Source organism: Danio aesculapii, chromosome 24, assembly GCF_903798145.1.
Source record: "Danio aesculapii chromosome 24, fDanAes4.1, whole genome shotgun sequence".
NCBI lineage: Eukaryota > Metazoa > Chordata > Actinopteri > Cypriniformes > Danionidae > Danio > Danio aesculapii.
The window spans coordinates 31,152,218-31,165,026 of record NC_079458.1 but is presented as its reverse complement, the minus strand read 5'-3'; the positions used below and the strand labels follow the sequence as shown (position 1 = coordinate 31,165,026).

At 29.9% G+C, this 12,809-nt stretch overlaps 1 protein-coding gene across 2 annotated transcripts; it reads right to left on the bottom strand.

The window, feature by feature from the left end:
- Positions 1-7,357: 7,357 nt before the first annotated feature.
- On the bottom strand, positions 7,358-12,358 carry thtpa (thiamine triphosphatase). Of its 2 annotated transcripts, none has more exons than XM_056450699.1 (4): positions 12,300-12,358; positions 11,851-11,927; positions 9,284-9,781; positions 7,358-7,685 (listed from the first exon to the last, which is right to left on the bottom strand). In XM_056450699.1, exons 2-4 carry the CDS (start codon positions 11,918-11,920, stop codon positions 7,585-7,587), a joined length of 669 nt encoding a protein of 222 aa, XP_056306674.1. In that variant the 5' UTR covers positions 11,921-11,927; positions 12,300-12,358; the 3' UTR covers positions 7,358-7,584. The 2 variants fall into 2 exon arrangements, with proteins under 2 accessions (XP_056306674.1, XP_056306673.1); XM_056450698.1 differs by having other exon boundaries at positions 12,295-12,340.
- Positions 12,359-12,809: the final 451 nt, after the last annotated feature.

Here is a 12,809-nt window from a genome sequence, read left to right as displayed (position 1 = left end):
CACTCGTTCATCAACCATTGCACAACAAGTCATCTCTTATTCTTATAAGCCCTTTGTCACAATCACCAGTGATCTTTACTCTATAGATCGCTGGAAAACATGCACAATCACTTATGGACTACAAATCCGCCATTGTTGGACTACAACTTCATACATGCACTCCGCTCACACACAGATGTTCCTCATTCTGACTGATTACACACGCACCACCAGAGGATTGTCAAGGACTGATTACACACAATATTTAAACAGCACATACACTCACTCCAGTCGCTGAGTCTTGTTTATGTAAGTGACATTACAACATGTTAATCTAGTTATCCCTGCCTGCCTTTTAACCTCTCGCCTGATCCTTGACTACAATTCTGGACTTCCTTCATATATCTGATTGCACCCATGTTGACCATTGCTTGCCTGACTGCCTCATTAAACCTGCATTTGGATCCAAACCCAGTTGTCTGTGTCACATCCCTGGTTACACCCTTAATTCTAACCCTCATATTGAGTTTTGACTTTAGAAATTACTGTAACAGCATGATACCATCTTTAAAACATTGGTTGCAAGAGTCATATTTAAGCTTCTATCACCAAAAAAAGCCTTTTATATAAACCATTAAATACATTACAGTAGTTCAGTACATTCTCCTTGTGTTATATCAGAATCAGAAAGAGCTTTATTGCCAGGTATGTTTGCACATACGAGGAATTCGTTTTGGTGACGTGTTCAATACTTATTTCCCCCACGGTACCTACAAGTTTAATCTCATAGTTTTTGAGTGAAAAATAATTGTGGGGTTTATAGTCATACAATTCTAAGGAAAAAAGGTGAACAATGAAAAGTTATGACGTAATTTTGAGAAAAGTCAAAACTGCTGGTTTTTATGCAATTTTGATAAAAAATTTCAGAATAACGTTTTTATAACAAAATTCTGAGAATGGTCAGAGCTGTCAATTTTTTAAGAATTTTTGAAGAAAAAAATCTGAATTGCTTGTTTTATCATGCAGTTCTGAAGGAAAATGTCAGGATTAGGAGTTTTTGATATAGCACATATGTAATCATTAAAAACAAAAAAATTCTAAAGAGTTATGAGTTATCAAAGTTTTTCTGCAATACTGAGAAAAGTTATAATTTTCCATCCTTATTACATAATTTTTAGAAATAAAATATCAGAATTTTTGTTTCTATAAAAATCTAATATCCTCAAATGTTTTTTATAAAAATATATATTTACAGTTTTTATCTTTTTCTTGGAAAAATTCATAATTGTGAGTTTTTATCACATAAGTCTAAGTTCTAAGAAACACTGCAATACTGCGATTGTGCAAATCTGAGAAAAATGTCAAAATTAATTTTTTATAACAAAATTCTGAGAAAAGTCTGAGAATAAAAAGTCAGAATTATAACTTTTTGATCATACAATTGTCAGAAAAAAAAGAATTGCACATTTTTAATAATTATGCAATTCTGAAAAAAAATTTTATTGTGATTTTTTTTTTTTTTTTTTTACAAAAATAAGTCAATTATAAGTTATCACAAAATCAATTCAGAGAACATTCAGAGTTTTTATGCAACAAAACAACCAATTCTGATATTTTATTATTAAAGACACCCGCTTTAAATATTATCACTCGATTGAATGGGCGTTATCAGTGGTTATCAGCTGATAGATATGGACCAGTAGGGGCCTTCTGCACCTACTGATAGGCTCAGAAAGCTGTTATCATCCTTTAACATGGTTAATCAGCTACTAATAGAGAAGATTCTAGATCCAGATCTGTTTTTACATTACTGTGACTGTTGGGTTTAGGGTTGGGGTAGGGGTAGATGTTAATGAAATAGAATTAATGACAAATTTTTGAAATAATATAAATAATTCTCGTTAATCTCCAGCCACAGCCGTATGTAATATACAGCTGATTTACCATGTGGATGGATGATAACAGCCTTCTGCGCCCACTAGTCGGCGCAGAAGGCCCCTACTGGCCCATATCAGCTGATAACCAATGACAATGCCCATTCAATCGAGTGATAACATTCGAATCGGCTGACTAATAAAGTGTAATAGTGATAGACAATGCTGCCTTTTTTTTAGAATTCCATAATAAAAACTTGCAATTCTGCGAAAAAGTCAGAATTGTTCATATTTATTACACAATTTTAGGAATAAAATATCAGAATTGTTTGTTTTATTACACAATTGAATAGATCTAAAATCTAATTTATGAGTTAATCAAGCAGTTTTCTGAAAAAAGTATTGGGAGTTATCCTGAACTCTTTAATAAAAAAAATCTTTAATATATATATATATATATATATATATATATATATATATATATATATATATATATACTTGTATTTTTTAAAATATATTTATTATCTGTTTTTTGTCCTGTCTCTGTTATCCTGTTGCACTGTAGAAGCTCTGTCACGAAAACAAATTCCTCGTATGTGTGGACATACCTGGCAATAAAGCTCTTTCTGATTCTGATATATATATATATATATATATATATATATATATATATATATATATATATATATATATATATATATATATATATATATATAATTAGATTTTTTTATTCACTACATTCTTAGAAAAATTCATATTTGAGAGTTTTTTAATCACACAAGTCTCAGAGAAAGAAATCTGAGTTTCACATTTTATAAATCCTGTGAAATGTAAACAGAAAAAAGTCTGAATTCCATCTGAATTCATTCAAAAGTCTGAGCAAGCATCAAAATAACGCTGCCTTGCCAACTTTTTACACTAGTTGGCCCTTTAATCCATATTTCTGTGTGCTTGTGTGTATGTGTTTGAATGGGTCTTTCTCTGTGTGTAAAAAGATTGTAGTCACCATGTCTGCCAAAGCCAAACAAAAATAGTGTAAGGCAGCTGCAGTGAGAGAAAGAGAAGTGCACATGTCTTCATCTGATCACCTGTGGAAGTGTGGGAGAAGACAGCAAGGTCAATGATTGTTCGCAAACAGAAAGAGAAGCTCTTATGAGGCCTGCTTGTGTGAATGAATGCATGTGTGGGATTCTTCACAGCAAAACTAGAGCTTTAATTAGTGAAAAATTACAAGGCAACCTGCTGGTTTTGATGCAAAAAATACACATCTGTCACTCGGTTCTCATCTGAAGGTTCCTCTGAAATAAAGGCACTTTAATTGTATCTTTTCAACGCCTGCACAATGCTTTCTCTTCATTACTATAAAAAATAAAACAATGAATAGAGCTGGTCTGGGATCAGGTCTGTTATTTATCAGTAATATGCAGTGTAAGATAATAGAGATGTGAATGTAAGAGTCTTCTGCTTGTACTTTAAAGCCAGTGTCATGTTTCAGCTCTGCAAACATTTCTCATAAAACGCTTCTCTCTTCACTTCAAGCTGCTGAAATAAATTCCTCCAGCATACCAGCTTGCTTTTATTTCAGCCGTGCATGCGAGCTGCTGGCCTTCATGACCTTTCTTTTGTGTTTTTTAAGAGAACACTCCAATTTTTTGGAAATAGTATAATTTTACAAATGATCTAAAAAAGTCAAGTTTTACCATTTTTTTAATCCATTCAGCCAATCCCTGGGTCTGATAGGAGCCCTTTTAGCTTAGCTTAGCTTAGCATAATGAATTGAATCGGATTAGGCCATTAGCATCATAACTTGTGTAGTTACATTGTGTAGAGAAGGGAAATTAAAAGTTGCTTTTTTTTCTAGGTCAATATGTCTAGGAAATATACTCTCATTCTGGCATAATAATCAAAGAAATTTGCTGCTGTACCATGACTCCAGCAGGTAGTTCCAAACCTTTTCAGCCTACAGTATATAGAAAGTTTTCATTTTCTATCAGTTTTAGTATGCGATGTAACTACAGAGGGTCAAGCTATAGATGGAAAAATTATGGAAATACCTTTTTTTAAATGAGATGCTAATGGTCTAATCTGATTCAATGACTTATGCTAAGCTAAGCTAAAAGTACTCCTGCCAGACCCAGAGATTAGCTGAATGGACTGGGCGATATTTTACTTATTTTAATATTTGTAATTAAATAGTAAATAATGTAATAAATATAAAATATATTCAGAAAAATTGTATTTACCTACAGCATATTTTGTGTTTGTTGTTGTTGTTAATAATGGTAGCATGCATTAAGAGAATAATTGCACATTTGGTTTAGCTTGTCTGGATGCTGATTTACTTTTTTGTTTAATTTTTACATTTTTATGAATACTATTATCATACCATATTATAATTATTTATATGTCAATTATAATTATTATATATCATGATTCTAAATGGGCGATGCAGTAGCACAGTAGGTAGTGGTGTCGCCTCACAGTAAGAAGGTTGCCAGTTCGAGCCTCGGCTGGGTCAGTTGGTGTTTCTGTGTGGAGTTTGCATGTTCTCTCTGCGTTTGCATGGGTTTCCTCCGGGTGCTCCAGTTTCCCCCACAGTCCAAAGACATGCGGTACAGGTGAATTGGGTATGCTAAATTGTCTGTAGTGTATGAGTGTGTATGGATGTTTCCCAGAGATGGGTTGCAGCTGAAAGGGCATCCGCTGCGTAAAACATATGCTGGATAAGTTTGCGGTTTATTCCGCTGTGACGACCCCAGATTAATAAAGGGACTAAGCCGAAAAGAAAATGAATGAATGAATAATTCTAAATGAAATTCTACACAAAATTTGTCTTTATTTGCATTATTTTGTTATATTTATAGCAAATGACATTTATTAATATTGTAATGTTTAAAAAGTTTAAAAAAAAAAACATTTAAGTGTTAAAATCAGTATAAAAACAATATTTGAACATTTCATTTTTTTAAACATTGATATATTAATACATGTCATTTCCTATAAATATAACAAAATAATGCAAATAAAGATTAATTTTGTGTAGTATTTAATTTACAATTATGATATATCATAATTATAATATGAGGCACAAAAAATTATAATATAAAACAATAAATATTTCTACATATAATAAATACATTGTTTATGACAAATAATACATTATTTTCATAATTTGTATTACATTTTATATATATATATATATATACACATGCATACAGTTGAAGTCAGAATTATTAGCCCCCTGAATTAATAGCCCCCGTCCCGTTTATTTTTTCCCCAATTTCTGTTTAAGGGATAGAAGACTTCTTCAACACATTTCTAAACATAATAGTTTTAATAACTAATTTCTAACAACTGATTTCTTTTATCTTCGCCATGATGAGAGTAAATAATATTTTACTAGATATTTTTAAAGACAGTTGTATACAGCTTAAAGTGACATTTAAAGGCTTAACTAGGTTAATTAGGTTAACTAGGCAGGTTAGGGTAATTAGGCAAGTTATTGTATAACGATGGTTTGTTCTGTAGACTTGAAATTAAATATAGCTTAAAGGGGCTAATAATTTTGACCTTAAAATATTTTTTAAAAAATTGAATGAAATATTTAAAAAAGACGGGCGGTTGGGTGGGTTGTGGTATGGCTAATAATTATGACTTTAACTAATATATATATACACACACACACACAAGTATGTATATAAAATGTTTTGTCATATTTTCTGTATCATATCATTGCATAATTTAAATTCATTGTATAATTTTCTATAATTTTAGTACTTACTAAAAATCAAACAAATGATGTTAAAGAACAACTGTATCCATCAATTAATATTTAAACATTTCAATTACTTGTCTTGGGTACTATTTTTATATTAAACTGAATATTTATAACTATTATGTAAAAAAACATTTTTTGTAATTAAATATGAAATACTATTAAGCTTACATTTTTATTATTTGTTTTTTCAACATTATATTTTAGTTCTTATTAAAATTAAATATTAACAATATATACATGAACATTTCTGAATTAAAATGTGCATCCACCACATAATGATACACACTACTGAAATAACTGACTCATCATAACTCATCATAGTGATGAATAAAGATTATTCCAATAATTTCTAATTGGTTTCAGCAGTTGGTGTGAAAGCGGATCTAATGTATTAATGATCTTGTGAATAGTTTTTCATGAACACAGCGCCCTCTGCAGGATGACTGAGAGAACAGCTAAAGAGAAAGTGAACAGCGCTCTCTGCTGAACAAACACTGCATCCCAAAGACATTCTGCTCTGGTCAGTGCTGAGAGTTGCTAAATTAATATCAAACAATCTGTTATATTTCATATTTTCATAAAATACTTTTTTTTTAACCTTAATTTAACATTTTCACAGCTAATATTTAAAAAATAATGCAAGAAGCTACATGTAGTTGTGAATGGTGAAAATATTTTCCTTATTTTGGTCTTATGCAAATTCACTTTTTCCTTTTTAGAGTTCAGTTACAAAACATATTTTAAAAGGCAGTTTACTAAAAATGTGTTTTCTTTCTGCAACTAGTCATAAATTTCAACTCCAGCATTAAATTGCTTGATTATAACATATTTATTCTATAAAACTGAAAAGAAATGTATTAACAAAAAAAAAAGCTATTTTAATTTATTTTTATTATATTTATTTATTTATTTATTTTTCTCTCAGAGGATATGTTTGTTTGGTAACACTTTATTTTGATGGTCCATTTGAGTATTAGTAGACTGCTTAATATCTGTTGATACTGCTCCTTCAACAGACATTGAACTGACTATTAGAAATTTGCAAGTACATGTCAACTTACACTAACCCTAACCCCAACCTAACAGTCTACTTATAATCTAATTAGAATTGTATAATCTTTGTATAATCACTTTGTATAATCTAAATAGAAGTTGGCTTGTAGATGCAATGTAACTTAAATTCAACAAATGGAACATCAAAATAAAGTGTGACCGTTTGTTTTTAATTCATAAATTTTATTCATTTTATTTTGAGGGGATAGTGGGAAAATAAGAAAACTAAGACAGTCTGTAATTTTTCCTATGTTGTATTGTATACCTACTATATATGGTCTTGTTAAACGCTAACTACAAACAAATAAATAAATAAACAATAACCTTCTGTAAAAACCTGAAAAATATTAAACACGAATTTTGAACCCAACTACATTTTGTGCTAGAAATTTATGCAAATCACTGCATATTTAATTAAACAATGTTTCCTATGGATATTTAAACAGTATTTTAGAAAAAGCTTGCAATTCATAATGTAATCAAATCAAATGGCTCTTGAAAGCAAGTCCATATTTAGACTGCAGACTCAATAAGGAGCTTCTGTGAGATTTTATATTGTTTAAAATAAAGTAAGATGAACTAGAATAGTTAGACAAACAAACATCAATACATCACAGTGATGTAACAGAAGCATAAAAATATCCTCTCAAAAAATTGCCAAAAACAAATCATGTCAGATATCTGCTTTATATAACTAAAAACATCATGTCACAAACTTTACCTTTTTTTTACCTGTTTTTATGTGTATTTCCCCTTGACAAGATAAGAGCAACTTTGTTATTATTAAACCATACATGATATTAACAGATATTACTTGCTCATGAAAATATGAGCATTAGTGCAAGTTTCCATAACTTAATCAGTTAAAAACTTCCAATCATATGTTACAATAGTGATACCTCATAAAATATGAGCATTAAGAAGTGTGTTGTAATGATCTGGTCGATTTCTTTGAAGGAAAACATCCATTTTCCCCTTTACTTTCTTCTCCGAGTTCAAACCTGTGGAAAAACACAACAAAAATACATTACAAATCATATTTAAGGGGACGTAAAAAGAGGTTCATTCAACATTATTTTTCTTTACTTCTATTAGCTAAATGTTAAACACATTAAAGTTTTTTACTTGAGATAAAAATGATAAATGAAGAGTTTTATCCACTCATTTATGGTCATTTATTAATTCACATAAAAGTGTCAACATATTGAAACATCTGTTTTTATTTTCCAAAACAACTAACTTTATGGGATCAGAAGAATATCAATGTGTAAATATTTTAAATGAGGAAAATAATCCTGCATTATGAATGCGACCAAAACAGTTAGCAAGCTTACAGTATACAATATACTTTGTAGAAATTCTGTGAATTAAACTCCCCAATGCCCCCCCCCCCCCCCCTTTTTTTTTTATGAGGGAAAAGCCTTGTAGTGACAGATGTGAAATTGGCACTTGTGTGACTTTGGTAAGTCAAATATAATAGTTTGAAAACATTGACAGAGACATTTTTGAGTATTCTTACAGTACTGTAAAATACTTTCTTAAATAAAAAACTTAAACAAGTGTTAAATCAAATGAAGCTGCAAATTAAACTAAATAATCAGCTTGATTTATTATTAGTTAACTGAAATAAGAACACAAAAACATTTTTCTTTAAATAAATGTTGAATAAATGTATTAATATTTTCAAAGAACTTGATATAGACCTAATACAATTATTAACAGTAAATATATAATAATAGTAAATATATAATAATAGTAAATATATAATATAATATAATATAATATAATATAATATAATATAATATAATATAATATAATACTTAATAAAATGACTAATTAAAATGAGTAAAATACTAAATCCTATTATTAAATCTACCACAAAAATAAATATAACACTAAAAACATTGGTTAAAATGGTCAATAAAAATGATTAAAAAACAGTATACCATTACTAAAAAAACACACGCACACACAGTATGTCTGATAATATTTTTTCTTCTGGAGAAAGTCTTATTTCTTTTATTTCGGCTAGAATAAAAGCAGTTTTTAATTTTTTAAACACCATTTTAAGGACAAACTTACTAGCCCCTTTAAGCTAATTTTTTTTTTTTCGATAGTATACGGAACAAACCATTGTTATACAATGCCAACTTGCCTAATTACCCTAACCTGCCTAGTTAACCTAATTAACCTAGTTAAGCCTTTAAATATCACTTTAAGCTGTATAAAAATATCTTGAAAAATATCTAGTCAAATATTATTTACTGTCATCATGGCAAAGATAAAATAAATCAGTTATTAGAAATGAGTTATTAAAATGTGTTGAAAAAAAAAATCTTCTCTTTGTTAAACAGAAACAGGGGGGGCTAATAATTCTGACTATTTAGTATATATATATATATATATATATATATATATATATATATATATATATATATATATATATATATATATATATATATATATATATATAAATAAATTAAATCAAAATTAATATACATATATGTATTTAAATATATTTATAGATAAATTAAATACTAAACCAACAATGATCAATCACTCTGACCGCATTCACACACTAACGCGCACACATTCTCACCCAGCTGTTCAGCAATGCTTGTAATACTCTGCAGAGCTGCATTCATGTCTCCTCCTTCAGGCACCAACACCTCAATCTCCCCCACACAATAACCGAAATCAGCCCGGTCCAGATCCACCCGCACCGCTCCGTCCTCCCTCTCCAGCACATAAGAGCAACGTTGAGTCCTGAACTCAGCAAAACACACCAAACCGAGCTCGTTCAGCCACTTTGTGTCTCCTGCCGAACAGATCGGCGTGTCCTCAGTTTGGTCAATTTGTTTCCTTTGTGAGGAGTTTGATTCTCTGATAATCTTGCTGACTTCTGATTCAATCACAGGTAGGCTGGTTATCTCTCTGTATCGAGTGCAGAGCATCTCAGATGGAGCTTCTGAAACTGCAGGGCTTTTCAATTCCCACTGTCCGTCTCTGCATCTCAGCCAGAAATCCTTCAGCGTAAGGAGGAAATCTGGAGAGTCAAAGTACTGGTCTCCAAACTCTCGCTCACCAACGCATTCGGCTGTGGAGAGACAGGAAAATATAGTGAGAAACACATGAAGTGGAAAACCACTGTACTTTTTCTTGCATATTCAGGATTCTGTGGAATGATTAATGCAAGAATGAACACATGCATGAATGAATGAATGAATGAATGAATGAATGAATGAATGAATGAATGAATTAGTAAGTAAGTAATTAATGTCTAGTTAATACACATTCTTGTATATTACCGGTCAAATATTCTTGTATATTACCGGTTCTCCTGCTCACCAAGGCTGCATTTATTTAATCAAAAATACAGTACAAAGTGTAAAATTGTGAAATGTTATTGTCCTATAAATAACTGTTCAAAAGTAGTTAATTTAATTTAACCATTTATTCCAGTGATTTTAAAGATTTTTTTGCTCACGTGATCCTTCAGAAATCACTCTAATATTAATTATTAATATTATTATTATTAATGGCAATAGTAATAAAAGCAATAATGACTGGAGTAATCATTTCCTTTGAAACTACATACAATGTGCAGCTATTTACAATTTTAATACTTTTTTTTTACATTTAATAAATGGCGCCCTGGACAAAATAATTATCTTAAAAAAAAAAACATGAAAGAAAATTTTTTTTGACAATTCTCTATTTTTATTTAATTTAATATATTAGATCTACTACATATTTTTAGGTACATTAAAACTTTTAAATAAAAATATTTCATTTGGAGCCTTTACATATATTTACAGTGTGTCTGATAATATTTTTCCTTCTGGAGAAAGTCTTATTTGTTTGATTTCGGCTAGAAAAAAAATCAGTTTTTAATTTTTTAAAAAACATTTTAAGGTCAAAATTATTAGCCCCTTTAAACTATATTTTTTCGATAGTCTACAGCAGTGTTTCCCAACCCTGTTCCTGGAGGCACACCAACAGTACATATTTTGGATGTCTCCATTATCTGACCCATTAACTTCAGGTTTTGGAGTCTCTTCTGATGTTATGATAAGATGATTCAGGTGTGTTTGATTAGGGAGAGGTTGAAAATGTGGACTGTTGGTGTGCCTTCAGGAACAGGGTTGGGAAACACTGGTCTACAGAACAAACCATCGTTATACAATAACTTGCCTAATTACCCTAACCTGCCTAGTTAACCTTATTAACCTAGTTAAGCCTTTAAATGTCACTTTAAGCAGTATAGACCATTTCAATGTGGTCATGTCTTTGGCCCATGAACATTTCCTGCTTGTTATCAAACTATTTCATAACTGTAACAAGAGGCAATTCAATCATAACTTCATGTTAAAACAGCTATCATAACATTATTTATCAATATATGGCTCTTTTTGGATTCTCTGAAGCTATAAAAATTAAAATGTAAAACAGGAAATACATTGGGACCATTGTTTTTGTTTACATCCCTCAAAAAGGTCTATAGAAGTTTCTTGAAAAATATCTAGTAGTAAAATATTATTTACTGTCATCATGGCAAAGATAAAATAAATCAGTTATTAGAAATGAGTTATTAAAACTATTATGTTTAGAAATGTGTTGAAAAAAATATTTTCTCCGTTTAACAAAAATTGAGAAAAAAAATAAACAGGGGGGCTAATAATTCTGACTTCAGCTGAATCTTTATTATGTATATGTTATACACACACACATACATAGAAACAAAATTATACAAAACAATTTTGTTAGATATTTATATATCATTTGTATCTAAATATAAATAAACATTTTTATAAATATATGCATGCATGTGTAAATTTATCTAAGAAATATACACACTGACTACACATGCTTAAATAATGTCAAAACAAACACTACTACACACACATATATGTTTTATTACTTTTACTTGGCAAAATCCATAACATTTTAAAACTTTAAATAATGTTACATTCAGCAAATATATTTTTTTTAAATCAAACCAAATTCAAATGAATAAACACATGATTTTAAAAAAAAATGGCCAGTATAGCTAACAATACCTATGCTCAGGGCTACTGTGGACAACACATTTCTTTAAATATGAATTATTATTTACGTGTAAACTACTTAAAATGATTTTGGATTATCAAAATATTTAAAACACACCTCCAATATCCTGTAGTTTCCTCATAATTTCTGCATCACACACGAATTTTCTTTCCACTTCTACAGTCATTTTTGTACTGAGATATAAAAAACACCAAGAAACAATTAAAAACTCCCATGTAAACCAGTGACTTTCTGCAGTACAGAACAAATTGAACAATAATAATTCAGCAAAGTACTTTGTAAAGTGTTTTATTTATCAATGAATAAATAAGTAAAGGTATAAAATCTAAAAAAAAAAGGTAAAGCAATAGATAGTAACATTAGCCTCTGTATGAAGCTCATTATGTTTTAAGAAAGATAAGAGAAAAACCCGGTGACAGGTTTACAAATGGTTTTCTTCAGACGGTGGTAATTATACTGTAACTACAACTGCAGATAAAACACGAGTGTAACAGTCATTCCGACAAAATGACAACAAAATACCAAACAGACGGTACAAACCTTACCGATCAATCAGTGTAATGATGGCAGACGGCGAATCGGGGTCCTCAGCAGTCTTTCTAGTCAGGCAAATTTTCGGGGCAGCCTAATATCTACGCGTAGCGCAACCTATGAGCGCAACACATATAACGTAGTACTTCCTGACGAATGCCCTCTTCACTCTTAGTTTCTTCTATCCTCAGATCAGATGACCAATTGATAGCTCTCTAATTTTTGTTTGATTTCTGTTGTTTTTTTCTATTGTTTATCTTTTATAAAAGATTTTTTAAATAATCTAATGATTATTATTGTAAATTATGTGTACCAAATGTATCTTTCTGTTATACAATAAATGTAAAAAAATAAAATAAAAAAGTATTTCCTGATAAAATCCTCATTCAATGACATTTTGGTGTGATATTCTTGATTTTATAAAAGGTTATGTAAAAGAAGATTCTGAATTTACATGTAAGAATGTTATATTTGGTCTCCATGTATGTGAAAAGGAAAATAATACTTATTTTATAAACCTTGTT